The sequence below is a fragment of the Lontra canadensis genome, unplaced genomic scaffold (assembly GCF_010015895.1).
Source record: "Lontra canadensis isolate GAN:19392208 unplaced genomic scaffold, GSC_riverotter_1.0 scaffold111, whole genome shotgun sequence".
Lineage (NCBI taxonomy): Eukaryota > Metazoa > Chordata > Mammalia > Carnivora > Mustelidae > Lontra > Lontra canadensis.
In genome coordinates, this window is record NW_022631105.1 from 1594888 (window position 1) to 1618882 (window position 23995).

The window sequence follows — 23995 nt, forward strand, 5'->3', positions numbered from 1 at the left end:
TCGGTAAGCCCGAGGTCTCGCTCGAATGACACACTTTTCTTCCGAGCCCGACCCCGGGACGCAGGCGGCTGTGCTGAGCCCCAGTGGAGGGGGGCACCTGCTCAGCCCTGCCGGCTCCCCACCTGACTCGGGCTCCCTGCCTGACTCCCGCCCGCAGAGAAAGCGCAGGCTCACCGCCAGTGCGCCGTTCCCCGCGGACGCGGCTCGGGAGCAGCTGGGAGACGCGGTGCTGGGCGGCCGGCAGCGGGGCCAGCGAGCTGGGAGAGGCCAGCAGGCCGCTGTTCGTGCTCCTTGTCTGTTCAAGACTTAAACCGTTTGTTTAGGGACACACACGGAGACGCTGCCAACGTCACGCGGTCATTTCCAAACACACGCTGCTGTCGGCTCAAGTACAGACGGTGTCTGAAAGCCTGCGACAAAGGGGGTTTCCACAGGAGCGGCCTCCCTCGGGCCAGGGGAGCCCCCTATGGGACAGCGCGCCACCGGCGCCGGGCAGGTGTCGATGCCCCAGAAGAGACTATTCCGTGCACACGTGCTGGTAACTTTTCGATAACCTCAGGGGACACTTAACTCAAGTTCGCAGCATTTAAGACAGAGAAGCCAATTCTAAGAGCTGGAGAAGGACAGACATTCGTCGGTCACGACTGACTTTGCACAGACTCAGCCAGAGCCGACTGTACTCGTGGGGCGTGTCTGTCACTAGGTGAGCGTTCACGGCTCCCAGGCGGCAGTGCTGTCCCAGTCACTTACTCCTCCCAGGACTTCGCCCAGAGGCCCACCCATCCAGCGTCTGACAGCTCTCTGGTGCCATCCGTGTTGAGTAAAGCACGGCGTGTATAGGACAGACACGCATGGGACGGACACACACAGGACGCGCCCCTGCACGTGGGAACCGCAGCCGAGTGCCGGCAGGAAGCTCCCGTCCACACTGTGCAAGACAGGTGTCCACAAGGCTTCGGGCAACCGCTCACCCTCCCCACACGCTTGCGTTCCCAACAGTGAAATAATCCATGAGGTATCAGCTACCACATTTAATTAATGGTTTTTGGACTTTAAATCAGTCCATCAGAAAGATAAAAGACCCATCCATTTCTTTATCACTGCACCATCTAGCGGACCATCTATTAAAAATAAGGCCAACACAGGGGCACCGGGGTGGCTCAGTGGGTTAAAGCCTCTGCCTTCGGCTCAGGTCATGATCTCAGGGTCCTGGGATCGAGCCCCGCATCAGGCTCTCTGCTCAGCAGGGAGCCTGCTTCCCCCTCTCTCTCTGCCTGCCTCTCTGCCTACTTGTGATCTCTGTCTGTCAAATAAATAAAATCTTAAAAAAAAAAAAAAAAAAATAAGGCCACCACACACGTGATCACACGCACCCCGCCCTGTCTCTACTGGAGGACATGCCCGTGGCTGCCTGTCCTGCCCTCCCTGCCTTCTGCCCTCCCTACTCTGGAACAGATACGTGAGAACGTTTAAAACAGAAACACAGTATGACCTTGAATTTTAAAGTTACCAGAAACGTAGATCTCAAGCACAGCAGCCCGTGGCAGAGCCCTGCCACCTGCACACGCGGCCAGCGGCGTAACGAGCCTTCTGGGTTTAAAAAGGGCATTTTCAGAGAAATGAGCACGCCACTCCGCTCCGCTTTGGGACTACATCGTCAGGGAAGCCTTGCCCTGCAGGGCCTTGGTGGAGAGGTCGGCCCTCGCCCTCAGCTGGCCGGCTGCCTCCGCGCTCGTGCTTGCTGGCGCGCCCCTCAGCAGGAAGTGGCCAATGAAGAGCTTCAGACCTTCTCTCAGCAGGCCCAGCTTCGGGCTGTCGCTCACTCTGCAAGGGGCACAGAAGTGGGCGTCAGCGAGGAGCCAGCCTCCCCCGGTCCGCGGCTCCTGGGAACCTCCAACCGGGAGACGGGACCGAATGGCTTTGAAAAGCAGAATTCTCAACTGAGATAACAGCGCACTCCGCGCTTTAGAGACCGTCACTGCCAGCTGTCAGGCAGCTTCACGCTCCCCAGATCGAACGTAGAAGACACCAGCTTCAAATAAGGTACTAAGCTGCGTGTCACGTATAACAACCTTGCTTTTTCTAAGTCAACGTAAGTGAAAATAACTTCCTTCATCTCTTCTCCACGTTTTAACAAAAGAAGCTGAGAACATACCTTGAAAAAATTGAACCAAGGTCTTCAACTTCTGTTTCCATTAACACAATATACAATACTTTTCGTAAAAAGTGGACTCTGGGTTTATCCAGTTCGCCGAATTCAACTACCTAATTAGAATCAGGACAGAGAAAATAAGTCACATTTAATCAATTTTTTCAGTAATTTCAAAAAGTAGGGGCATCTGGGTGGCTCAGCGGGTTAAAGCCTCTGCCTTCGTTTGGCTCAGGTCATGATCTCAGGGTCCTGATACGGAGCCCCGCATCGGGCTCTCTGCTCAGCAGGGAGCCTGCCCCCCCCCACCTCTCTGCCTACTTGTGATCTCTGTCAAATAAATAACAAAAAATCTCAATAATTTCAAAAAGTAGAGTAAAAACTCACCCACCCCTTTAGGTAAGGCTGTTTCCAGCTACAAAAGATGGAAGAGCTATGGGCACGGGCGTGTGGCCACGGCCTCTGTGCCCTGCTGGCAGGGGCATGCACGGCACTGTCCAGGGCGACCTTCCCTGGATGGAGTTTCCGTGAATCAGGAATTTAATTGTAAAATTGAAACATTATGTATCTCCAAGCCTTAAAGAAACTACGCCCTAATTAAAACCGTACATAGTAAATTTGGATCTAGAAGAAAATCACTCATATAATATATATTCCCTAAGAATCCCATATAAATTTTGGTACACTTACACACTGGACTACAGAAGCGCTAAAATCAGAGAAGAGAATCCCAGATTTCAACGTGGCTGTGTTTCAGGCTCGTGCTGACTTACTGAACCGTGAGGGGCTATCTGGAGCGTGGGGCTAGGAGACTGTCATCCACACGGAGGGGGACCGTGTGTGAAGTAAGAGGACGGGCCATCTGCGGGAAGAGTTCCAAAGCGTGCCTGTGGGCCAGAGAGGCCCCTGGGAACGGCGGGTGGTGGGAGAGCAGAACAAGGGACCTGGGACAAGCTTCAAGGACAGCTCCGGGTTCTAATGAACCTGGGGAATGACCGTATCCTCTTTGGTTCGGAGCTCAAAACCTAGTGAACTGAGGGCAAGATCTAGCCGCAACGAGAAGGCAGCCCCTCCATGCTTTACAGTGCTCCCGTGTTTGCAATGTGGTGTAAAGCTCAGTGGCCCAAACCTAGTCCCACACCCCGGAGAGACACACAGTGACCCCACGTCAGCGCCCTGGTGGATGGCCACATGCGCACAAGTGGGAGATGGCGCCTGCAGTCCGTCTGCGGGTCAGGGAGCAAGAGGCACAGAAGCCCAGGCCTGTGCATTCTCTGGCCCTCAGGTTCCCTCACTGTCCCCGTTTTTATGCCCAGGCCGTGGTGGTCCCGCTGTCCAGGTCTGGCGGCCACCTCCGACCCCACATGCTCTGCCTAGGTTCCCCTGTCCACTCTAGACCAACAGCACAGCATGTACATCTCACTGGCTCTGATGAGACGCAGAAACATGGCAGGGCTGGGGTCAGGGGCGGGGCACCCACCACAAAGGGAGAGGCGACCACGGAGTCCCGAACCACAGCTCACCTGCTCCGACGCCTCCCTGTCCTCCTCCCCGCTTAGCAGCGGCCAGTGGGGGACTTAGAACTAGGACCTGCACATGAACCCAAAGTGCAAGTGAGATTCTCAGAGATGAGCAAAACAACTGTACCCATGCCTTGTTCAGAGCTACGTCTACACTGTAAGCCACTCTGGCTACTTTCTAGGACGGCTAGGACGTGATAAACATACGTCCCCAGTGAGTTAGAATCTAAGGACGCGCTTTTTCTTGAGGTACTGGATATGAACAATCACACTACCGTTTTCATCGCTTTTCATGCTTTCATCCAAGATACAAACCTTTAAAATAGAAAGCGGAAGTGATTTCGTCTTCAACAAGTGGGCTACCAGGTGAACCAAATTAGAGAAATTAGTGGCTGGCAAATTTTCCAAGTCCCGAAATTTATCCCATATGCTGAACTGGAAAGTCATCTGATGGGGGAAAAAAAAGAGTTACAATGCGGGCCGCTGTTAGAACAAGTCGCCAAGATGTAATCCAGATGTATTCTACTGCTCATTTACTCAGAGCGGTGTCCAAGTCAGGACGAGCCCGGAGCAACATGGCCTCCTTCCCTGCACACACCCCCTCCTGTCCTGCCACAGTAGCTTCTTTCTGTGGTGGGTTTTCCCCTCCAATCGGCAGAAATGCTGAGAAAGATGAGAAGGCTGGTGCCATCTAAGATCAAAAAGGCACTCCCCCGGGGACACAGGCTGCACGACACCCTCCTCTGAGATGGGAAAACGGGTCCTGGCACTCCTTTGCCCCGTCACTTGGCCTCCATGACACCCACCTGCTCTCCCTGAGAGAGAGCCTGGCTGCGGGCATGGGTCCTGGAATTGTCCCCCTGCACACGGCACTCGGCGCAGGCTACACGTCTCACTCGGGGTGCTCATTCTGGGTGGGCTGAGCCAGAGGACGTCCAGGGAAATAGTGGAGCACAGGTGACTGGTGGGCTGCTAGTGGGCTTACCTGGAACCTTCTCTGGTATTCACAGAACTTGCCAGCCAGGAATGCGTAGAAAGGGTTGTAGGTTTTCTCTTGAAGGCAGCAATGCATGAGAACGTGAACGATTTCCCGCTCCTGCTGGTCCTTCAGCCGCAGCCTGCAGCGCAGAGGACACAGAGACGGCGGGTCAAGCTCTCAGGAGGGCGCACCCTGCCTGACAGTCTGGCTCAAGGGGAAGGGAGGAGAGCAGTGGGAATCACAAGACAGGAACGGTGGGCAGGCCGGTCCTCGTGCCCGCGTACTCTGCATTTGAAGCCCATAAAGGAAAATAAGCATCCGATTTGTTGAGAAGTATTTTGTGAAGGTACACGGGTACTTTCAAAATCTTTTTACAACTAATTACAGAAACTATACCAGGAAGTTTTTAATTTAGAAGTCATCAGAAACACAGCCTCAATATGAGGATTTTTTTTAAAAAACATTTTTTTATTTATTCATTTGACAGAGAGATCACAGGTAGGCAGAGAGGCAGGCAGAGAGAGAGGGGGAAGCAGGCTCCCCTCTGAGCAGAGAGCCCAACGTGGGGCTGGATCCCAGGACCCTGCGATCATGACCTGAGCTGAAGGCAGAGGTTTTAACCCACTGAGCCACCCAGGTGCCCCCAATAGGATTTTAAGTAAACTTATAACCACCCACAGACACTGTGACTGATCAGTTGGTCAGCTGAGACTTTTAATCAAAATATGCCATAAAATGTTTCAATTTGGGACCACCAGTGGCCAGTACAGGAGCAAGACTGGACCCACGGCAGGAGGGGAGAGAGGACAGTCCAGTTGTCCCGAGCAGCATCTGACCGGACCCTCTGTAAAACCAACTGTGCTGATTTCTTCAACAACATCTGATCACAGTGTCTGCACTAATGCTTACTTCAGAAGCTTCTCAAACGCGTCCAAGAAATCTTCACTTGTCATTATTGTACAGAATATGTTCCTTCTGACATCAGTGTTCATTCTCTGCTTTCGGGCGAGTTCTAGTATCTTCCCACTAACCTGAAAGAGGGGCAATTAAGATCACATCGATGTTTCAAGGAGAAGTTACTCTGATTTACTGTGGTTACCAAGTCTCTAAAAGACAACACACACGCTTCCCTGGCTTATACTGAAGACTAATTCTGAATTACATGGAAATACGTTTATGTGTGAATGCTACATCTTTATTCTTATATTCTTATTTACGCTCCCACAAGGGAAAACCGGCAATACCAACAGCCAGAAGAGGCAGGACGATGAGGTGTGTCATGGGATCCTGAGACCAAAAAGGGTGATCAGGGGAAAATGAAGGAAACCTGAATAATATAGGAACTTTAGTTAATAATCAAATGCCAAGAAATGAAGAATTCTGACAATCTGAAACCCAAGTCTAATGGACGGGAAGCCACACCTTGTGGGAACACCTGTCCCTCAGGACCGGCATCTGCAACCCGAGGGTTCAGATTTTCCCAGGCTCCCCTTGCTCCATTCAGCTTTTAAGTCCTTTATGTACAGTATTTTGGGACTTAAAAAAACTGTTAAAAAGAAACCACAGAAATTGAGTGAAATCCTATCACAAAACAGTAACAACTTCTGTAGGGTCTCTGAGGAAACCATGCAACCAACCGGGGACTCCCGCAGGGCCTGCCGCGGGACACCAGGGGGACGGTGCAGGGCTCTCATACCGTCCCCGAGGGTGGCTTCTCTGTGACCTTCTGCTGACTGTTGTCAATCATAGGGGCCCCAGTCCACGCAGACCCCACGATCCACCAGCGGCCGGTCTGCTCGGCGTTCAGGATGCCGTCCCAGGAGATGCGGAGCTGAGTTTCGGCGCCCGAGCCGGCGCTGCGCACCTGAGAGAAAGGAGCAGGTGAGACACTCCAGCTGGCTCACAGTCTGCACTGTCGCCACCTCGGGTGTTTTCTTTTTCTTTTTCAAAGATTTTATTTATTTATTTGACAGACACAGATCACAAGTAGGCAGAGAGGCAGGCAGAGAGAGAGGGGAAAGCAGGCTCCCCGCTGAGCAGAGAGCCCGATGCGGGGCTCGATCCCAGGACCCTGGGAACATGACCTGAGCCAAAGGCAGAGGCTTGACCCACTGAGCCCCCAGGCGCCCCTCGGGTGTTTTCTGCTCCTGACTGTGGAACTGCCGGCTCATGAGCACTGTGCCGGGTCACTGACAACCGGGGCAGCTGACCAGTTTGGAATCATACCAAAGGCAGAGATAAACTCAGTGCCTCTGCCTGCGGGCTGAGGGTCTATCACCCCGAACACTGCTGTCTTTGGAAAGCTGTCACACCAGGCAAGAGGCTCAGAGGGAGGTGTAGACCCCAAGGAAAGCCGCACAGAGCTGGGGGTAAGAACTCGCCCAGGAGCACCTGGGGTTTGCGGAGCCAACGATTTGAGACCTGCCCAGAGCCAGCGCTGAAGGACTCCCAGGCTGGGGACGTCAGTGCGTCTCAGCTGCCACCCCACATCGGGGGCACCTGGGGAGCCTCGACAGGTGGGCCCCCACCACCCCGACGCTGACTTCATCAGTCTAGGTGGGACCCTGGCCTGAGCTCTCTTTCAAAGCGACCAGAGTTTTCTATGGTGCGGCTGAGTCGAGCACCACAGGCTCAGTGCTGAGGACGCTGTGCTCATAGGGACGGCCCCACACCCGGCCCACTTGGAGGGTCTCACCACAGAAATGTGACACTTATTCCCAGTATCTTGGAACTCCCCCCCAACCTTTTAAAAAAGATTTTATTTAACAAAGAGAGAAGCAGCGAGAGGGAATACAGGCAGGGGGAGGGAGAAGGAGAAGCAGACTCACCACCGAGGAGGGAACCCGTTATGGGGCTCGATTCCAGGACCCTGGGATCATGACCCGAGCCGAAGGCAGACACTTAACCCACTGAGCCATCCAGCCTGGAACTTTTTTTTTTTTTTTTAAAGATTTTATTTATTTATTTGACAGACAGAGATCACAAGTAGGCAGAGAGGCAGGCAGAGAGAGGGGGGGAAGCAGGCTCCCCGCCGAGCAGGGAGCCCGATGCAGGGCTCGATCCTGGACCCCAGGATCATGACCTGAGCTGAAGGCAGAGGCTTTAACCCACTGAGCGACCCGGGCACCCCCAGGAACTCTTTTTTTAAAAGGATTTATTTACTTTAGAGCAAGAGAGTGCAGGCACCAGCAGGGGGAGGAGCAGAGGGACAGAGACTCTGAAGCCGCCTCCAACTGCCCTGGGCATGGGGCCTGACACCGGGTGTGATCTCACCACCCCGAGATCGCGACCTGAGCTGCAATCAGGAGTCAGCTGCTCAACCGAAGGAGCCCCCCAAGCGCCCTCTTGGAATGATTACTAACCAGACATGGCACCTGACTTCCAGCTCCGATCGCCTTCAGTTTCACAACGAGCCCATGTGGACAGGGGAGCTCACCAGGGGCACCGGGGCAGCTCCGTCGCTCAAGCCTCTGACTTCAGCTCAGGTCATGAACCCAGGGTTCTGGGATCGAGCCCTGCATCAGCTCCCTGCTCAGCGGGAAGCCTGCTTCCCCCTCTACCCTACCCTCTGCTCGTTCTCTAATAAATAAAATCTTGAAAAAAGAAAAGAGCCTCACCAACGCTCTCTGTAACTTCCTGAGCTTCTCCACAGGCTCAGGGTCATAGCCCGGGATCTTCCGCACGTCATTGTTCTTCAGCGCCAACATGGTCTCCAGCATAAACCGAACCTGTAAGGAAACAAAACAGAAGAAACCACCGTTTCAGAGCCCAAACAACAGACCCTCTATTCTGGGAAGAGCCACATCGGCCACATACAGGGTCACTGCTGCTGACAGTAAACCGGTGATGGTTTTCTGGGGAGAGAGTCGCCAATATGAACCTCTTGCTCAGGACCACATCTCAATACGACTGTGCCACTTGGCCTCTGCCAGGACCCTGAGCACCTCGAGATCTGATGTCTTCTCCTCCCCCCCCCATCACCTCTGACCCACCCCCGGTGCCCATCACACCCCCGCGGTCTTAGTTGCGCTGTATTCCAACTTCTTCCCCGTGCCTGTCCTTTTTACCTTTTTAACTTTCAAAACTGAAAATATCCTAATTAGGAAAAGTTGCGAGAACGATAAAAAAGAACTTCTGCATACTCCCCCCCCGAGCTTCTCCCCACCACCACCTACTTACCTCTACCTAACCTGCCTGCTGCAAAGCTCCCGTTTAACAGCGCACCCTGCTCACAGTCGGGGTGTGCAGCTGCCATGGTCAACGTCAGAAGATCATCATCCCCAGAAAGAAACTCCACGCCCACTAGGGGCACTCCCCATCTCCCCAACCGCATCCCCAGGAAACAGAGGCTCCTTCCTGCCTCTGCTGTCTTCTGTGTTTTACACTTGGCCTCAGAGCATTCAATCCAGGAACAAGTGCTTCCTTGGGACACTCTGGGACCAGGCTCCAGGAGCCTCGTCCTGCTCTCCCTCCCCTAAACAACGCAGCTGAATGCCGGCGCTCCGTCCGCTCCCCACTGGACCCCAGCAACTCCCCAGCCTGCGCAGCTCCTGGGATCGCACCCCTTCGTGGGTGACCCCAGCACCTCATTTCAGGATTTCCGAAGCAGCCTGTCTTTCCTCCTGAGTCTGTCTCATTTTACTGTCCTGCCATCCACCAGGGGTAACCCTGGTCCTGCCTGTCCTTCATACTGCTTCTCCCACCAGCCCACGCCATCTGCTCACTCCTACCTCCTAACCCCACAGCCACTGCTGCTATGCTAAGGCTCCCTGCCAGAGTCTGAGGTGGCCTCTCCCTGCCCTGCCCTCCTGCCCCCTTCTTGGTGTGGTCAAAGTGCCATGGAAACAGCATACATCGTTTACCTGGCTCAGAACCATCTGTGCCTCTAGGATAAAATCCCAAGCCCCTGAAAAGGTTCACAAGGCCTCTTGAGGCCAGCCTCCGCCTGCCCCTCCTGCCCTGCTCCCCTGCAGGATCCCGACACCAATACTTCTCTTGTTTCTAAAGTGACATCCTCTCCTCTCTTATCGGCTTCCCACGGCTCGCCTGTGCCTCTCAAGCAACTGGCAGATGAGGTGGGAAGTACAATCAGCCCCCACTTTCTCGATGGGGAAACCAAGGCTTGGAAGACTCAGGGCCCATCGTTGTTAAGCAGCAGGGAGGAAATCCAAGAGCGCTGTCGCCTGAGGGCCGTGCCATAGCCTTCCTGAGGAAAACGCTTTCTGAATGGATAAATGTTAAAGAAACTGATTCTTAAATTCACAGAATATCTGAGTCCTTAGAAGAAAAATAGTTCTTTCACATTCTGGTGATAAAGCCACAAAACCTGACGAGGCAAAAAAACAATGGGGATCGCGAAGAAATTACATGTGATTTTACCCCAAACACTTATTTTTAAGCTCTGGTCAGCGTGTGAGCACTCGGGCACTCAGGAGCAGGTCAGGCTTACCCTGGTCTGGTCCTGGAACGTGCCGCTGGCCGTGATGGCTTTGGCCTGGGCCTCCACGATCAGTTCCTTGAGTGACAGAGCATCATCTTTTCTCAACGAGAAGCCCACGGTTTTCAGCATTAACAGGGTCAGTTCAATATCTTTTTCTGTGAAAGTCCCAATAAGCTTCTTCAGAATGTCAAAAACCAGGCAGGCGTGCACCACGTGGAAGTTATACAAATGGGCGATGATGGTGAGCAGGTTCTCGCACTCCTTCCCTTTGCCTCCGTTCTTGTAGATGGCGTCAAACCGCTTCACCACGGCCTCCAGAAAGTGAGCGCCGACCTGGACAAAGCAGAGAGAGTGTCACTGTGAACACGTAAAAATCAAACATTAGAAAGCTCTTCGCGGGGATCCTTCTTCCTTCTTCAACGAAACTTAAATGTATGTTGAAAAAACCAGCGTTTTTTTAAGTTAACCCACAAAGCGTCCGCGCAGCAAGGTGTAGACTCCAACACGGCGTGAACGTTAAGCACTGAAGTCGAACGGACAGCATGAGGCCGCCGTGACCGACGACACAAGGCGACCTGCTGTGGCTCCCAACCCCTAAGAACGTCCTCTGGTCTCCAAAATCAACAAGGTCCCGTTTTTGGCCAGCAGCCATTCCGATGCCAAAACGAAAATTACTAAAACCGTCAAGAACACACGTACAGCTCGAGGAACGTCCTGCTGTTTGGCACCCTCGTCTCTCCGGCCCAGGGGAGGCCAGAGGGGCCTCTGGAAGGGCCAGAGGCAGGGGCTCAGCGCTGGCAGGAAGTGATGGCGGCGCACTGGCCACGGAATGAGCGCAGAAACGTGGACGAGGAACCTGAGGGATACACCCTCCTCCTCCGACCACCATCCTGTCCAGATGCGACCTGCAGGGAAACCCGAGCTCTGCAGACAGCAAGACAAACTCAGGCATAAAACATACTTAGGTTTTTCAATCACACGAGCGGAATAATTACGTTAACATTCGTCAAAACTCTACATTCCAGGTAATATCTTCAAAATAAAATATAACTTAGTATGCCTTTTACTTTTTTAAAAAAGATTTTATTTATTTATTAATTTGACAGAGAGAGAGAGAGAGAGCACAGGCAGGCAGAGAGAGAGGAGGAAGCAGGCTCCCTGTTGATCAGAGAACCCAACGTGGGGCTCGATCCCAGGACCCTGAGATCATGACCTGAGTCGAAGGCAGAGGCTTTAACCCACTGAGCCACCCAGGCGCCCCCAATTTATATTTTTTAACATGTTATTTTTTTCAGTAATTCGCACACCCATTGTGGGTGTGGTTCCATGCTGGATCCCACAGCCCCGAGATGATGGGTCGCACGCACCACTGACGGAGCTAGCCAGACCCCTACTTAGGGTAACACTGAAAAATAGGGAGAACATTCCTGCTGCTGCAGTTACTGAGGAACATACGTGAATTCAGGGCGCTTGGGTGACTCCGTCGTTAAGCGTCTGCCTTCGGCTCAGGCCATGATCTCAGGGTCCTGGCATCGAGTTCCACATCGGGCTTCCTGTTCAGTGGGGAGCCTGCTTCTCCCTCTGCCCCCACCCCCCGCTTGTGCTGATAAATGAATAAATAAAATCTTTAAAAAGAAAAAAAAGGTACATCAATTCTAACTTGGGGAATTTAACACGGATCTGTGCACACCTGATTTTTATTTCTAAACGACTCAGAGACAGCTCAGTAACTGACAACACGGGCTTCGTAACAGACTCTCCTTCCGTGAATTCCCGACAGGAGGTTTTTCTCGGGGAGCTTTGGGAGGTGTAACGGCACCAGTGCCGAGGGCTCGTTGCCCGCCGGGACAAGTGCTAGCGCTGTTAGCTTAGGCCAGCGCGCCTCGTTAGCCAACTGCCACGACGGCTTCCCGTAGTGGGCGTCATTTCAGGTGTCCTCTGCGCTCCCGGCGGAGGCGCGAATGACAAGCAGGACCCGTAACCTCTGCTGCTCGAGTCCACGAAGCCCTGCACGTTGTGCGCGGCAGGGCCTGCGGCACTGACCGTCGCTCCGGCTACTGTCTCCGGAGAAGCCTCTGCGGTACGGAGCAGCAGCATGATGCGGGACGGCGGGGGTCCCGCGGAGGCTCCCTGACAATGGCAGTGGGCCCTGGCACTCCCGGGTCCCCTCCTGGTGGGACGGCATCCAGTGACTCCGTTATACCTCACCATGAAGAGAAGGGACTCACGGCGTCTTATGTGAAAACGAGGACGGCTCTTAGAAAAACAGCTGCTTCGGAAGCGAGATTCTCCAAATCGCCAGCACAGACGTCAGGGAGGAGAGTCATGTGCTCTGAAGATTTGGGGCCTGAGCCTCTCTGTGCCCCGCCCAGTGCCCAGAAGGTCCTGGAACCTGCACCTTCCAAACCTCGCCCACCGTGACTGCTGCTGGATGCAAAAGCCTGGTTCCAGGGGTTGTCAGCGGAGAGCACGCAGCCCGCAGGGGCGGCACAGGCGGGAGGAGCGCCGTCCCACCGCAAAGCATCCTCCCGCATCAGGCAGAAGTCAGGACGACGAACCATCCTCACCCCAGCACTGCCTCCCGGCCGCGCCCCACAACGCGCTCGCTGCCTGCAGACCGGGCTGAACCCCCGCGGGAAGACGCCGGTGCAGAGCTCCCGGTGACGGCGAGCCCGTGGCAGCCCCAGGCAGCATCTCCCCGGAGGAACACTGCTGTCACCGCGGAACCTCTAGTGGCGTGAAGGCCACGGAGCCCAGCCGGTCTGTGGCTGCTGGAGGGAAGCCGCACAGGCCTGCTGCGCGAGACTCAGGGGAGTCCTGGGTGCGGTGGACCAAGACAACGGGGGGGGGGGGGGGGCGTGCTGCCAACAGCTCCAGAGCGCTCTGCGGCCGCCCACCTGCCCTCCTGGCCCTGCTGGGACCTGCGAGGATGGGCGGAAGGGGGGCACCCGTGTGCAGACCTGCCCGAGGGGACAGGCCGTTTGCCAGGCTTTGTGCCGAGGCCATTCCTGGAACGAGGGTGATGAGAAGGCAAAGAAACCAAAACCTCCAGGAGAGATCCTGCCCCACAGAAAGCCCCAAAGTGTCACCGAGTCCTTCTCAGGATGAATGTCACCCGAACTATGAGGCCTACTCACCAATCGTCCGTCCGTCCCCGGGCCTCAGTATGAACGCGTGCGATCAGAGCGGTTTCCTCCAACGACCCTGGGACAGGCCACCCCGGGGGAACCGAACACTGCCTGGGAGGCTGGCACTCACCGTATGCAGTGACAGAAAAGGCCTTTTTTATCAGAGCCAGGGTGGGCACCACATGGCCTCCCTGGGGTGAACCCAGAGGCCAGCGAGCGAGGACAGAGCACCCGACGAGTGGGGACAAGTCCTCCCTCAGCGGCGGCTCTCTGGTACCCGGCACCGTGCAGGTGCTCCCTGTGTGCTGCTCGAGTGAGTCCCCACACAGGCCTGCTTCACACACGAGGGCGCGGGAAGGTCTGGGCCCACCCAGAGGGGGCACTGGTGGCTCCAGGCCTCACCCCCGTCACGTGTCCCCCTCGCTGGCTTCAGTCCGGGTCTACCTCCCAGGCTGCTGGCCTCACTGACGAAACATTGATCACCCGGCACGGACACCGGAGGAGCAAGCCCGCACGCGGCACCGTGTTCAGAGTCTGAGACCAGTCCCTGCTGCAGGGGGAATACGAAGAAAAGACCAGAGAGCCTGCTCGACGCACGGCCCCGGGCAGGGCGCCTACCTCGACCCCGACCGTGTGGTGAAGGGTGCTGAGCACCAGCACAGGCTCCATCACCAGCCGGCTGGGCATGGCGGCGTCGGGCGCGCAGGCGCTCAGGAGGACGCCGGTCAGGGTGTCGTTCATGTCCTTCCTGCTGTGGGCCATGTACAGCTCCTCCAGCTGCCCGCTGATGGAGGCCACGCTCGGCTCGCTCAACCTGCAGACGGTGGTCAAAGCAGAGGGGCGGTGAGGCCTCACCCAGGACGGATGCGTTCAGTTGATTTACATCAATGGAAGTCATTGATACTCCCGCTGCCCCGTGTCATGCACACATCTAACCCATGAGCGGCTCTGATCTCGCCCTGGTAACCTAACGTGTACTGCGTATCCTCGCACAGAATCCTCCCTCTCCACCTGAAGCGTGGCCCCGGCGAAGCCCACGGAGGGCTGTCCTGAAGAGCACGGAGACCGTCAGGACGACACGCCACGGATAGCCTGGTGAGCGTCCCAGGCAGAGGCAAGGAAGCAGCCTTACTCCGCACATCAGGCGTGCTGCTGGGAAAAGTGCAACGTCTCCACTTTCCAGCACAAGCTCCTAGTTCCCACACGGAGAAAAGGTTGCTCCCTTGCTGCGTAGAGGGGAAGGGTGGGTAGGGTGCACGACCGCCACCTCACCCGTGCCGACACTCAGCGCTTGCACAGCAAGTTGGGGGAGGGTCTAGGACATATGCTGCTCTGCTCTGTTTTTGCCGTTCACTTTTTTTTAGGGGCAGTTGGGGGGCTCAGTTGGTTAAGTGTCTGCCTTCGACTCAGGTCATGATCCCAAGGTTCTGGGTCCGAGCCCTGCATTGGGCTCCCCGCTCAGTGGGGGAGTCTGCTTCTCCCTCTGCCCCTCACCCCAACTTGTATGCACACGTGTGCACTCCACTCCCTCTCAAATAAACAAATAACATCTTAAAAAGTTTAAAAAAATGTTTACTTGAGAGAGACTTCAACTGCACGTGGAAGTGAGTGCAGGGGAGGGACGGTGGGAGGAAGAGAGAATGTCAAGCTGACTCCTGCGGAGTGCAGAGACCGATGTGGGGCTCGATCTCAGGACCCTGAGATCACATCCTGAGCGGGAATCAAGAGCCGGGACGCTCCACAGACTGAGCCACCCAGGCGTCCAGGAAACAGTGATCTGTTTTCATTAAAAACAAAGCAGTGGGGTGTGGGAGGCGGGGTGGGGGGTAGGTGGGGGGAGGAGAGGACTGGGTATGACCACAAAGGCTAGCAGGAGCCACGTGGTGCTGGGACGGGTCCCGCCTGCACGTGTGCGACCCAGAGGAATGAGCAAGGGGGCTGCTTGCCGCATTCCTGAGCCAGAGCGCCATGCGGGGGAGGACAGGCCCTGCCGGCCCCTGTTCCTGGGACTTCTCAGAACAACCACGTGGGCACCTGCGTGGCTTTCGGACCCTAAAGGGTTCAAAGTACCAAGTGGAAAAGGTGGGCTTCCTGCCTTTCAGGGTACAGATCGCAGGAACAGAGAGGGGCAGACCAACCACCATGACCCCTCCCCTATCGCTTACAGTCTAATTCCAGGCAAAGTTTCTGTAACTTTAGGAAACACATGAGCTCTTGGCACCGCTCGGGATGGCAATGGGCGAGTTACCTGTTGATCAGACCCTTGACGTGTTTCTGCAGCCTCTCCAGGCTCTCCTTTTTCTGACCACTCGCTGTTTCCTCAGCTTGCCTCACGTGAGGGGGGATGTACTTGCCCTCGTCTTCACGGAGACTCTGCTTGAAAGGACAGAATTACAAAAATTTTACGTGAACAAGTTCCTCTTCTCTGCTTGCCATATTCACGTTTCCGCAGGAGAGTCCCAAGGATGGACGGAAGCTGTAATGACCAACCATCGAGGCTTACGCCCCTCAGAAATGTGCTGAGCGCCCTGGGGAGTCCTGAGTGGGGGTCACTGCTGCCCGGAGGGTCAGCATCTTCTCTGCCTTGTGACTTCAGGCCGGCCGCACCTGAGCCCTCCACTCTGCACGAGCCCAGGCTTCCCTGACAGCCGGCCCAGCAGCTCACATGCACCTCAATCCCGTGCACCCCCAGTCTGGAGGGAGAGTGTCCTAAAGTGACTCCAATCTCGTCCAAAGCATCTACAGACACGTGGCAGAATCCGCCCAGCGCTCACTATCCCTAGGTCCGACACGCGGAGGGCTACACGTCACTACTCTGACCCACACTCCCCGGGGCCCCGCGCAGGCTTTGGGAGACAAACACGGCGGCATGATCCACACCGTCAGGGGGTTACGCCGGGCGGGGGAAATCACATTTATGCACCCAGAAACCGCGGCTCTCGTGACCCCCGTGAGCTCAGGCCGCACGTGAACAGACTTTCACAGCCTGTGAAAGCAGTCAGGACGCGACCAAGGCTCTCGGAGAGGACGCAGACCAGCACACACCTGCGCGGGGCAGATGCCGGGGCAGAAAGCGGTCACCGCGAGACGTGCCCAAGAACGTGCGTGGGGCCCCGACTTCCCCTGCAGCTGCCGGCTGAGGGCACCGTGTGAACAGCGAGGCGCAGCCCGGGAAGGCCTCGCTGCTCTGTCCTGGATCCTGACTCCATTTTCGGTGCACGACCCTACCCCAGGGAGCGCGTCCGACCGGCTGTTTCGGATGCGCCGCGGGAGCAGCGGGACAGGAAAAGGACTCGGGGAGGGCAGAGCCGCAGCGGCGCTGCAGGCCTCCCGCACCTCGGCGGCCGGAACAAAGGGGGCGGGGGTCCAAGTTGGCTTCGGACACCGAGCGAAGCAGAGTCCACCTTAGCACAACCGAGGGGGGGCGGCCACCAGCTTTCTGGGATGAAAAGATCTTTAAGGGTGTTTTCTCCCGGAGCTGCTCCTTGTGGGATTACAGACACAACAACCCGATTCGCCACACGTTGGCTGGACAAGTGCCAGCACCTCGGTGGGCCGCCTCGGCCCCAGTCTGGCCACCCCCTCCCTTCAGGCAGAAGGCAGAGAACCGAGCTCCCACCGACCTGGTCCGCTGCGTCCGAGTCCTCCGGAGCAGGCTCCCTCCTTCCGTCGGCGAACCGGACCCTCCTTTCGCTCCTTCCGCCCGCGGCTCGCCCTTGCGGGGCTTGTTGCCCGTCGTCGTCGTCGTCTACGTCCGCTTCCTCGGTCTCTGCTCCGGTTTCTGCTCCCGGCCGGCCCTCTTCTTCCTCACCCTCGTGCGGCCCTTCACCCTCGGTGCCGCTGTCGGTGCCGCTGTCGGGCAGCGTCTGTCCAGCGTCCTCCTCCTCGTCCTCGTCCTCCGCACGGCCGCCTTCGCACCAGCCGCCGTTGTGTCCGGGCTCCAGGGCCCCCAGGAGGTAGTCGAGCCCATCCCGGGCGAAGCTGAGCGGCACGGAGCTCCCGCCGCCCTTCCTCTTGCGCTTGTTCAAGCCGAGGCGCCGCTCCAGCTTCCGGATCTCCCGGTCCTCCTCCTCGTTGGCCGCCAAAAGTGCCCGTTTTCGAGCGGCAGCGGCGGCTGCAGAGGGCCTGGGGGTTCCGGGGGGACCTCTGGGCTCGGGGCGGGCCCGGGCGCCCTTGGCCTGGGGAGGTCGCAGCCCCTCCGACGGCGGCGGCGGGGCCCGACAAGGAGACCGCCGCCCGCCCGCCCCCGCCGCCCGGGGGCCGCTCGTTCCCCCGGCTCCGCCGCCACCGCCCGCACGCGGGCCCTGCGCGAGCCCCGCAGTCCTCCGCAGCCGGCGCGCCTTCCTCAGGTGCCGCTTCTCCTTCCTCAGCTCCCTGCGGCTTTTCCTCCCGCCCGGCCGCACGCGCCCGCCCGTCGGGGGCCCCGCGGCGCCGCCGGGGATCTCACCCTCGGAGCTCGCCTGCACGAACTCCTCCACCGCGAGCTTTAGCCGCTTCAGGGCCCCCTCGGTGCCACCGCCCGGCCCGCGGCGTACCCCGCGCCCGTGCTGCCTGTGGGGTCCCGGCCCCCGGCGGCCGAGCCGGCGCGCCGCTCCAGCGCTCGCGGACACCGCCATTTTCCCCCGCTGCTCCTACGCCGACTTCCGGTCGGGGCGGGACTTCCGGACAGAGCGGGCGCTGTGCGGGGCAGACCGGCGCCCCCTGCTGGCGGGAGGGCGGCAGCGCAGGGAACCGCCCGGGAACGAGCAGCACCTGCTCTCAGAGCCGTGTGACGAGCGCACAAATACGTGCTCATCTAACGCAGGACACCTTACCGCTCGCGGTGAAGAGGCCTCTTGGGGACCTGCCGCAGAAGTAGGCGTCGTTGTCTGCAGGGGGTGACTCTTCAGACGCGCTTGCGTCTCCGCATCCGTAGGGAGAACATTAGTGCTGTTTTCTGTGCATTTTACCGGGAAACTTCAGCCGAGCTTGTTGTTCTGAAAGTTGCTTCTCTCACTCAGCCTCGGGCCTCGGATCTCCCACGTGCCGCGCAGCGGCTCACCTCATTGTTTGGTAGGGTGGCCTGGCTTCCTGGGGTGCCGTTCCGTGGTTTCTCTATCAGTACACCTGCCTGGGGAGGAAGCATCCCTGACCGCCAGAGGCTGGGAACGTGGCCTTGTTGGAAATAGGGTCTGTGCAGCTGTAATCAAGAGGAGGTTACACCTGGAGCGCATATAACACTGTATCTTAGTTATCCTTCAGTTAAAAAAAAAAAAAAGGTAAGAGGAGGTTTTCCTGGATTTCCCAGCGGGAAGTTGGGTCGCACGGGGAGAGGGTCACAAAGAAGCAGCTATACGCCAGGGAGCGCCAAGATTTGCGGGAACCGGAGGGGCTGGAGGAGTTCTGGGACAGATTCTCTGCTGGAGCCCCGGGAAGGAAGCAGCCGGGCCCGCACCTCCGTTTCCCACGTCCAGCTTCAGGACGGAGAGGAGGCATTCCTGCTGTTGAGGAAATGAGTACAGCCCACGGGAAGGAGACATGTGGAAGCACCCAGGGCCTGCTGGTGAGCAGGAAGGAAAAGCCTTGGAAAGGACAAGAGTCACAACCAAATAAAAGTTCAGAACTCAGGGTTCTCAGCAGCCCGGGCTCTGGGGCTGGGGTTCAAACCCTGACCTCTCCGCTTCCCAGCTGTGTGAACTCACGGAGTCTCAGTTTATCTGCAAAATGGGCGGATGATAGTGCCATGCACTGGGCTGTTGTAAAGACGAACAGGGTTTTACAAAGTAACTTCCTCGTTTGGTTTTCATGGTGCAATTTGCACTGCTTCCCTCTTGCTGTCCCCCAGGGCCTCTGCCAGGCTCTCTGTCCTCAGTCTGTCCCATCCTCAACCTTGTCTGATGCTGCTAGTGGTCTCCTTTCTCATCTTTATTTGGGGCTGCGGTGCTCCCCATGCCTACCTGTGAGGGCTTGTTCTCCTGGGCTACGGACACCGGGAATGAATGTGTTGAAGGCCGAAGGTAGGAGCCTTCAGGGCGGAGAGACGCCGTGTTGTCAGCTGGTGCAGGTCACCAAGCTCCTAGAGAAAAGTGTCAGGGGAGGCAGGGTTCCCCCGGGGGACAGCTGCAGTCCGGGGGGTCTGGGGCTCAGGAGCAGGTGCATGAGGTGCTGGCCTACCACTGCTTTCTTGGGTGCCTGTCCTCCCCGGCCCTGGCCGTGCCCAAGGGCGAAGCAAGAGTGGGGATGAGAAAGCTTGTCTCCGTGTCCTCACCTCCAGGCTCTTCAGGGCTCTGGCTTCTGCTGTCATGCCCTGGGATCCGTGCTCCCCTCTCGTTGAATAATTTCTTAGATACTCACTGGGGAGAGGGAGCCAGAGACGCTTGTTTCTAACCCATTTTGACAGGACCCAAATGAATCAAATCCATTCACTGATACAGAGTCCTGGTGGGGGGGCGGTTGGGCATGTCGTCACTTGAGCCGTTGGTGTCCATGACCTCCCAGATCATCGGGCGTTTGTGAATCATTCTGAGCCCGGGGCTGGCCCTGGCTTCCTTACGAGGAGGTTCTGTCCTGATGCCACGGATATCAGGACTCCAGGAGGGACTGATGTGGGTAAATCTTGAAACCCTAAAGTGAGGGAGGCCTTTGGCATTTTTTTCTGGCTGCTTCTCACCTGGAGGAGCTCTGTTCCAAACCTGCAAACCGCCCCAGCCCCACTGGAAAGGAGGCTCTTCTTCCCCAGTGAGAGCAGCTGGGGGCAGGGCAAGCAGCGGCTTCACCGTCTTGTTGCCAAGACGAAGAATGAAAGCGTAAAACCATCCGTTAATGGCACAGGCCCACGCAACAAGGGTCCGAGCAAGTGGTAGCAGCGGGTGCTGGCGCGGGCACGTGGGTAGGCTCGTGCACAAAACGAGCTGGGTGTGGGGCAGGGCCAGGTGTGACAGGTTTGGCAGCCCCCGCCGCGTTTTCATTCTGGGAGCACAAGGAAACCAGGGGACTGCTTTAGGGAGAGCGGAGGGTCTCAGTGTTTGGGGGGGCTGGCGAAAGAGATTTGCAGCGTGAAAAGCCCTGCCTGCAGGGCTGACGGAGGCGGGTCGGAATGGAAGGGCAGACGTGGGGCCGCTGCATCAGACACTTGTGCCCCAGCCTGGAAGGAATTGCGGGCTGGGCTTTGCCTGAGAGCTTTATACAAGTAATAGCATGAATGATCTATTAAGAGTAATATGAGATACGACTTGAAGCGTAGCCTTTAACTGTGTCTTTGTCCGACTGTGACAGAATGCCACAGATGGGGCCTGAACAGCACACGTTTATGTCTCACAGTGCCAGAGGCTGAAGGTCCAACGTCGGGGTGCTAGTAGTCTCAGTGTCTTGTGAGACCCCCTAACTGGTCACCAATGACATCTCGTTCTGTCCTCACTTGGTGTAAGGGAGAGGAAGGGCTTGGGGTCCCTTCTATTAAAGCTCTAATCCCAGCCTGGGGCTCCACCTTCCCGCCCTACCCACCTCCCGAGGTCCCCCCTCTACCTACACTGGGGGTGAGGACTTGAACATGTGAATTTGGGGGGGGGCGCAAATATTCTGTCCATAACACTTAGGCTCACAAACTTTTTTTTGTTTCAATGCACATGTTGATTAAAAATATTTTTTCTGGGGCACCTGGGTGGCTCAGTGGGTTGAGCCTCTGCCTTGGGCTCAGGTAATGATCTCAGGGTCCTGGGATCGAGCCCCGCATCGGGCTCTCCGCTCAGCAGAGAGCCTGCTTCTCCTTCTCTCTCTGCCTCTCTGCCTACTTGTGGTCTCTCCCTCTCTCTGTCGAATAAGTAAAATTAAAAAATTTTTTTTTCTAATGCAAAATCATTCCAGCTCATCATAAAAAATGGAAGCTTTTTTTTTTTTTAAGATTTTATTTATTTGACAGAGAGAGACAGCACAAGCAGGGGGAGTGGGAGAGGAAACAGGCTCCCCGCTGAGCAGGGAACCCAATGCGGGGCTCGATCCCAGGACCCTGGGATCAGGACCTGAGCTGCAGGTGGACGCTCGCCCGATGGAGCCCCCAGGCGCCCCAGACCGGAAGCATCGTGGTTACACGTGTAACGTAAGAGGCACGTTCTCTGTGTGCTTTTCTCCAGGAATGTGTATCCTTCTGGATATCCAATGTGATACTAACTTGCATTATGATGGTGATGATAGTGATTATTTTTTACCGAAACAGGATCTATTGTCTTGCAATCTATGAGAGATACAGCTTAGGTTTCTTTTCACATCAGCAGCTTGGGGCCTGACCGCTGCTGAGCAGAGGCCTACGGAACACAGCACCGGAGTCCCCCCCAGACCCCCTGAGTTAGAATCTGCGTTCCACAGCCTCCAGGATGACCCTGGGCATCGGAGAGGCCTGATTTGGGATCCACCACTCCTTCCCGTGGCTTGATGGGCTCTGCTCTCGCAGCTGGGTGCTAATGAAGAATATTCATGGTTTCCTTTTAAAAACCCAGCTCTTGCTCTCCTAACAAACACTCTAGCTCGCGTCATGTGTGTGTCTGCAGGGCTTGGGCACAGGTTCCGCACCACCGTCCTCTTGGAAGTTGCTTCCAGGAACTGGATACGGGTATTTTTGGAATGCACTGATAATGCCACATTTGCGACCTCAGAGCTGTGCCCGTTTGTGCTGCAGTCGTGGGAGTGAGCCCCTGTCCCCGCAGCCTCTCCTTCACAGCGCCTCCGGGGTTTCATCTTCGCCATCTTGTGGGTGACCTTGTCGGTGGCCCTTGGCTGCGAGGTCACACACACCCCCCTTCTTCTGCCTCCTTCACCACCCGGCCTGCTGAACCGCAGCCCAGACGTCTTCCCCAGCATCCACACTGGTGCCCTGCCAGAGAACATTCAGCCAGACCAGAGTCTCCTCCTCTCCATCCCGGTGGCCCCTGCCCCGGGCATCTCCTGCCTTTGGCTCTCTCCAGTCCATGGGTTGCCAGAGTGCTCAGTCTCACCCTGAGTCTCCCCTTGCCGTTCTCCCGCGGATGATCTTTCGTGGCTCCCGGAAGAACCAAGTTCAAAGCCTTCCAGCCCACTTGGGTCCCCGCCCCCGTGCCCCCCACTGGCCTCCCTTCTGCACGTGTCCTGGTTTGGCAGTTCACTTCGTCTCGTACCTCCTCGACTGTTCTCTGGCTGGAAGTGCCCCTTCTGCACGATCACCCCCTGCCTTGCCCAGACACAGCTTCCTGCTTCCCTTGACTGCTCCCCTCTGTCTCCCCAGCCGGACAGTTCAGCTTCTGTCTTCTCCTGCTTGCGGCAGCCATGTGTGGGCCCCCAGACCTGCTTCTGTTCCTGGCTGGCAGTGACCACTCAAGTATTTGTTGGAATGCCCAAGTGCAGTCACACCGGGGCCAAAAAGAACTTTGAGAGTCTTTCCCTCGCTACGTTAATCAGCTACAGAAAGTCTGGGTCTGGAGCCGCAAGGTCCGGTCTCCCTCTTGACGGCACTCGGGTGGCTTTCGGCCGCAGCCCCCAGGGGCAGGTCAGACGTGGAGAAGGACATTTCCGTGGGAGAAGTGCCAGGGCACCTTGGCTCTTAGACGAGCGTGCACGGGCCTTGAGTGTTGTGTCTGGTAGAGGTCGGCCGTCAGGTGCCGCCCTCGCACACCACTCTCCAGAGGACTAAGGAGTTGTCCCTGAGGCACAGACCTGCACTGACATCTCTCGTGCAGTAAAGAAAAGGAACAGAGTCGTAATTGTCTCTTGTGATCTTCAGTGTTTTCGTTCACAAGCCGACTGTTTGTCACACGAAGACACTGATCTATAAATAAATCTGAAAGCCGTGATGCAGCTGGGCCTTTGCCGTCTTCAGGCCGAGGCGATGGTCTGTAAATATATTTGTCTGTGTCATTGATCCCTTCATTATTAATACCATGGCTTTCATTTCGGTGATCAATCTCATTCCTGATTACCAAAGTCCTTAGGAAACCTTCGTCCCCGGGTACGGGCCCCGCGGTCAGTAAAGCGCTGTCTGCTTCTGGCTCTATTTCAGATGCGCCATTAGATTTCATTACTCCTTCCTGCTCTCTCTGTACGCGCTCCCCTCAGCGGCTTCCTCCCGTCTAGAGATGCTCCCCCCCTTTGCAGCATTGCCTAAATGCCCTTGAATTAAGGCAGTTACGGTCTCCTCGTGGGGCCTTCGCCTTCTTGGTCATTGTTCTGCCTGTTTCACTAGTTCTACAGGATTTCTCACTCTTCAGGAGTGAAATTGCTTTGCTGCTTCCGTGCAAGGCTTGGTCGTCAGGCAGGCTTGTGTCCACGCAGGGCAATCTTGGACGTGTGCTTTTCCCATCCACGTTCCCGCGTGAGACGGTCTGTCCTGATGTTTACTGTGCTCTGGGCCAGGATAGACTGAGGACGTCCGTTTTTACGTGGACTCATAAAACTCCATTTTCTCCACGGCTGTTTGGTCTTGCTTATGCTGTGTCTTGCTTGCACTAGAGCAAGCGAATCATCATTTGGATTTTGAAATAGATTTTTCAATTAGCCTAAAATCCTACTTAGTATCATCGCTGGCTGAAATCACCAACCCTTTAATATTGCTCAGATCCCAGACTTGGTGTACGCATGGTCTTCTCCGTCCTTGCTGCGTCGCGGGGGGGAGGGGGGCTGTGAACGTGACAGCTCATGCAGGTCGCAGGAGATGTGCTCTGGAGGCCGAGGCTGGAGTCCCTGGAGGCCAGCGGCGTGGCTGTACCATCCTGCCCAGACATCCCCAAAAGTAGCGACGCTGCCCCCCAGCTTACTATCCAGCCTCCCCCTGCCCTT

At 56.6% G+C, this 23995-nt stretch overlaps 1 protein-coding gene across 2 annotated transcripts; it reads right to left on the reverse strand.

The window, feature by feature from the left end:
* Positions 1-1513: 1513 nt before the first annotated feature.
* On the reverse strand, positions 1514-17981 carry NOM1 (nucleolar protein with MIF4G domain 1). 2 transcript variants are annotated; one of them, XM_032840208.1, is made up of 11 exons: positions 16840-17981; positions 15465-15589; positions 13835-14030; positions 10098-10421; positions 8266-8376; positions 6345-6512; positions 5558-5679; positions 4655-4787; positions 3985-4116; positions 2156-2265; positions 1514-1824 (listed from the first exon to the last, which is right to left on the reverse strand). In XM_032840208.1, exons 1-11 carry the CDS (start codon positions 17830-17832, stop codon positions 1650-1652), a joined length of 2589 nt encoding a protein of 862 aa, XP_032696099.1. In that variant the 5' UTR covers positions 17833-17981; the 3' UTR covers positions 1514-1649. The 2 variants fall into 2 exon arrangements, with proteins under 2 accessions (XP_032696099.1, XP_032696098.1); XM_032840207.1 differs by having other exon boundaries at positions 15465-15592.
* Positions 17982-23995: the final 6014 nt, after the last annotated feature.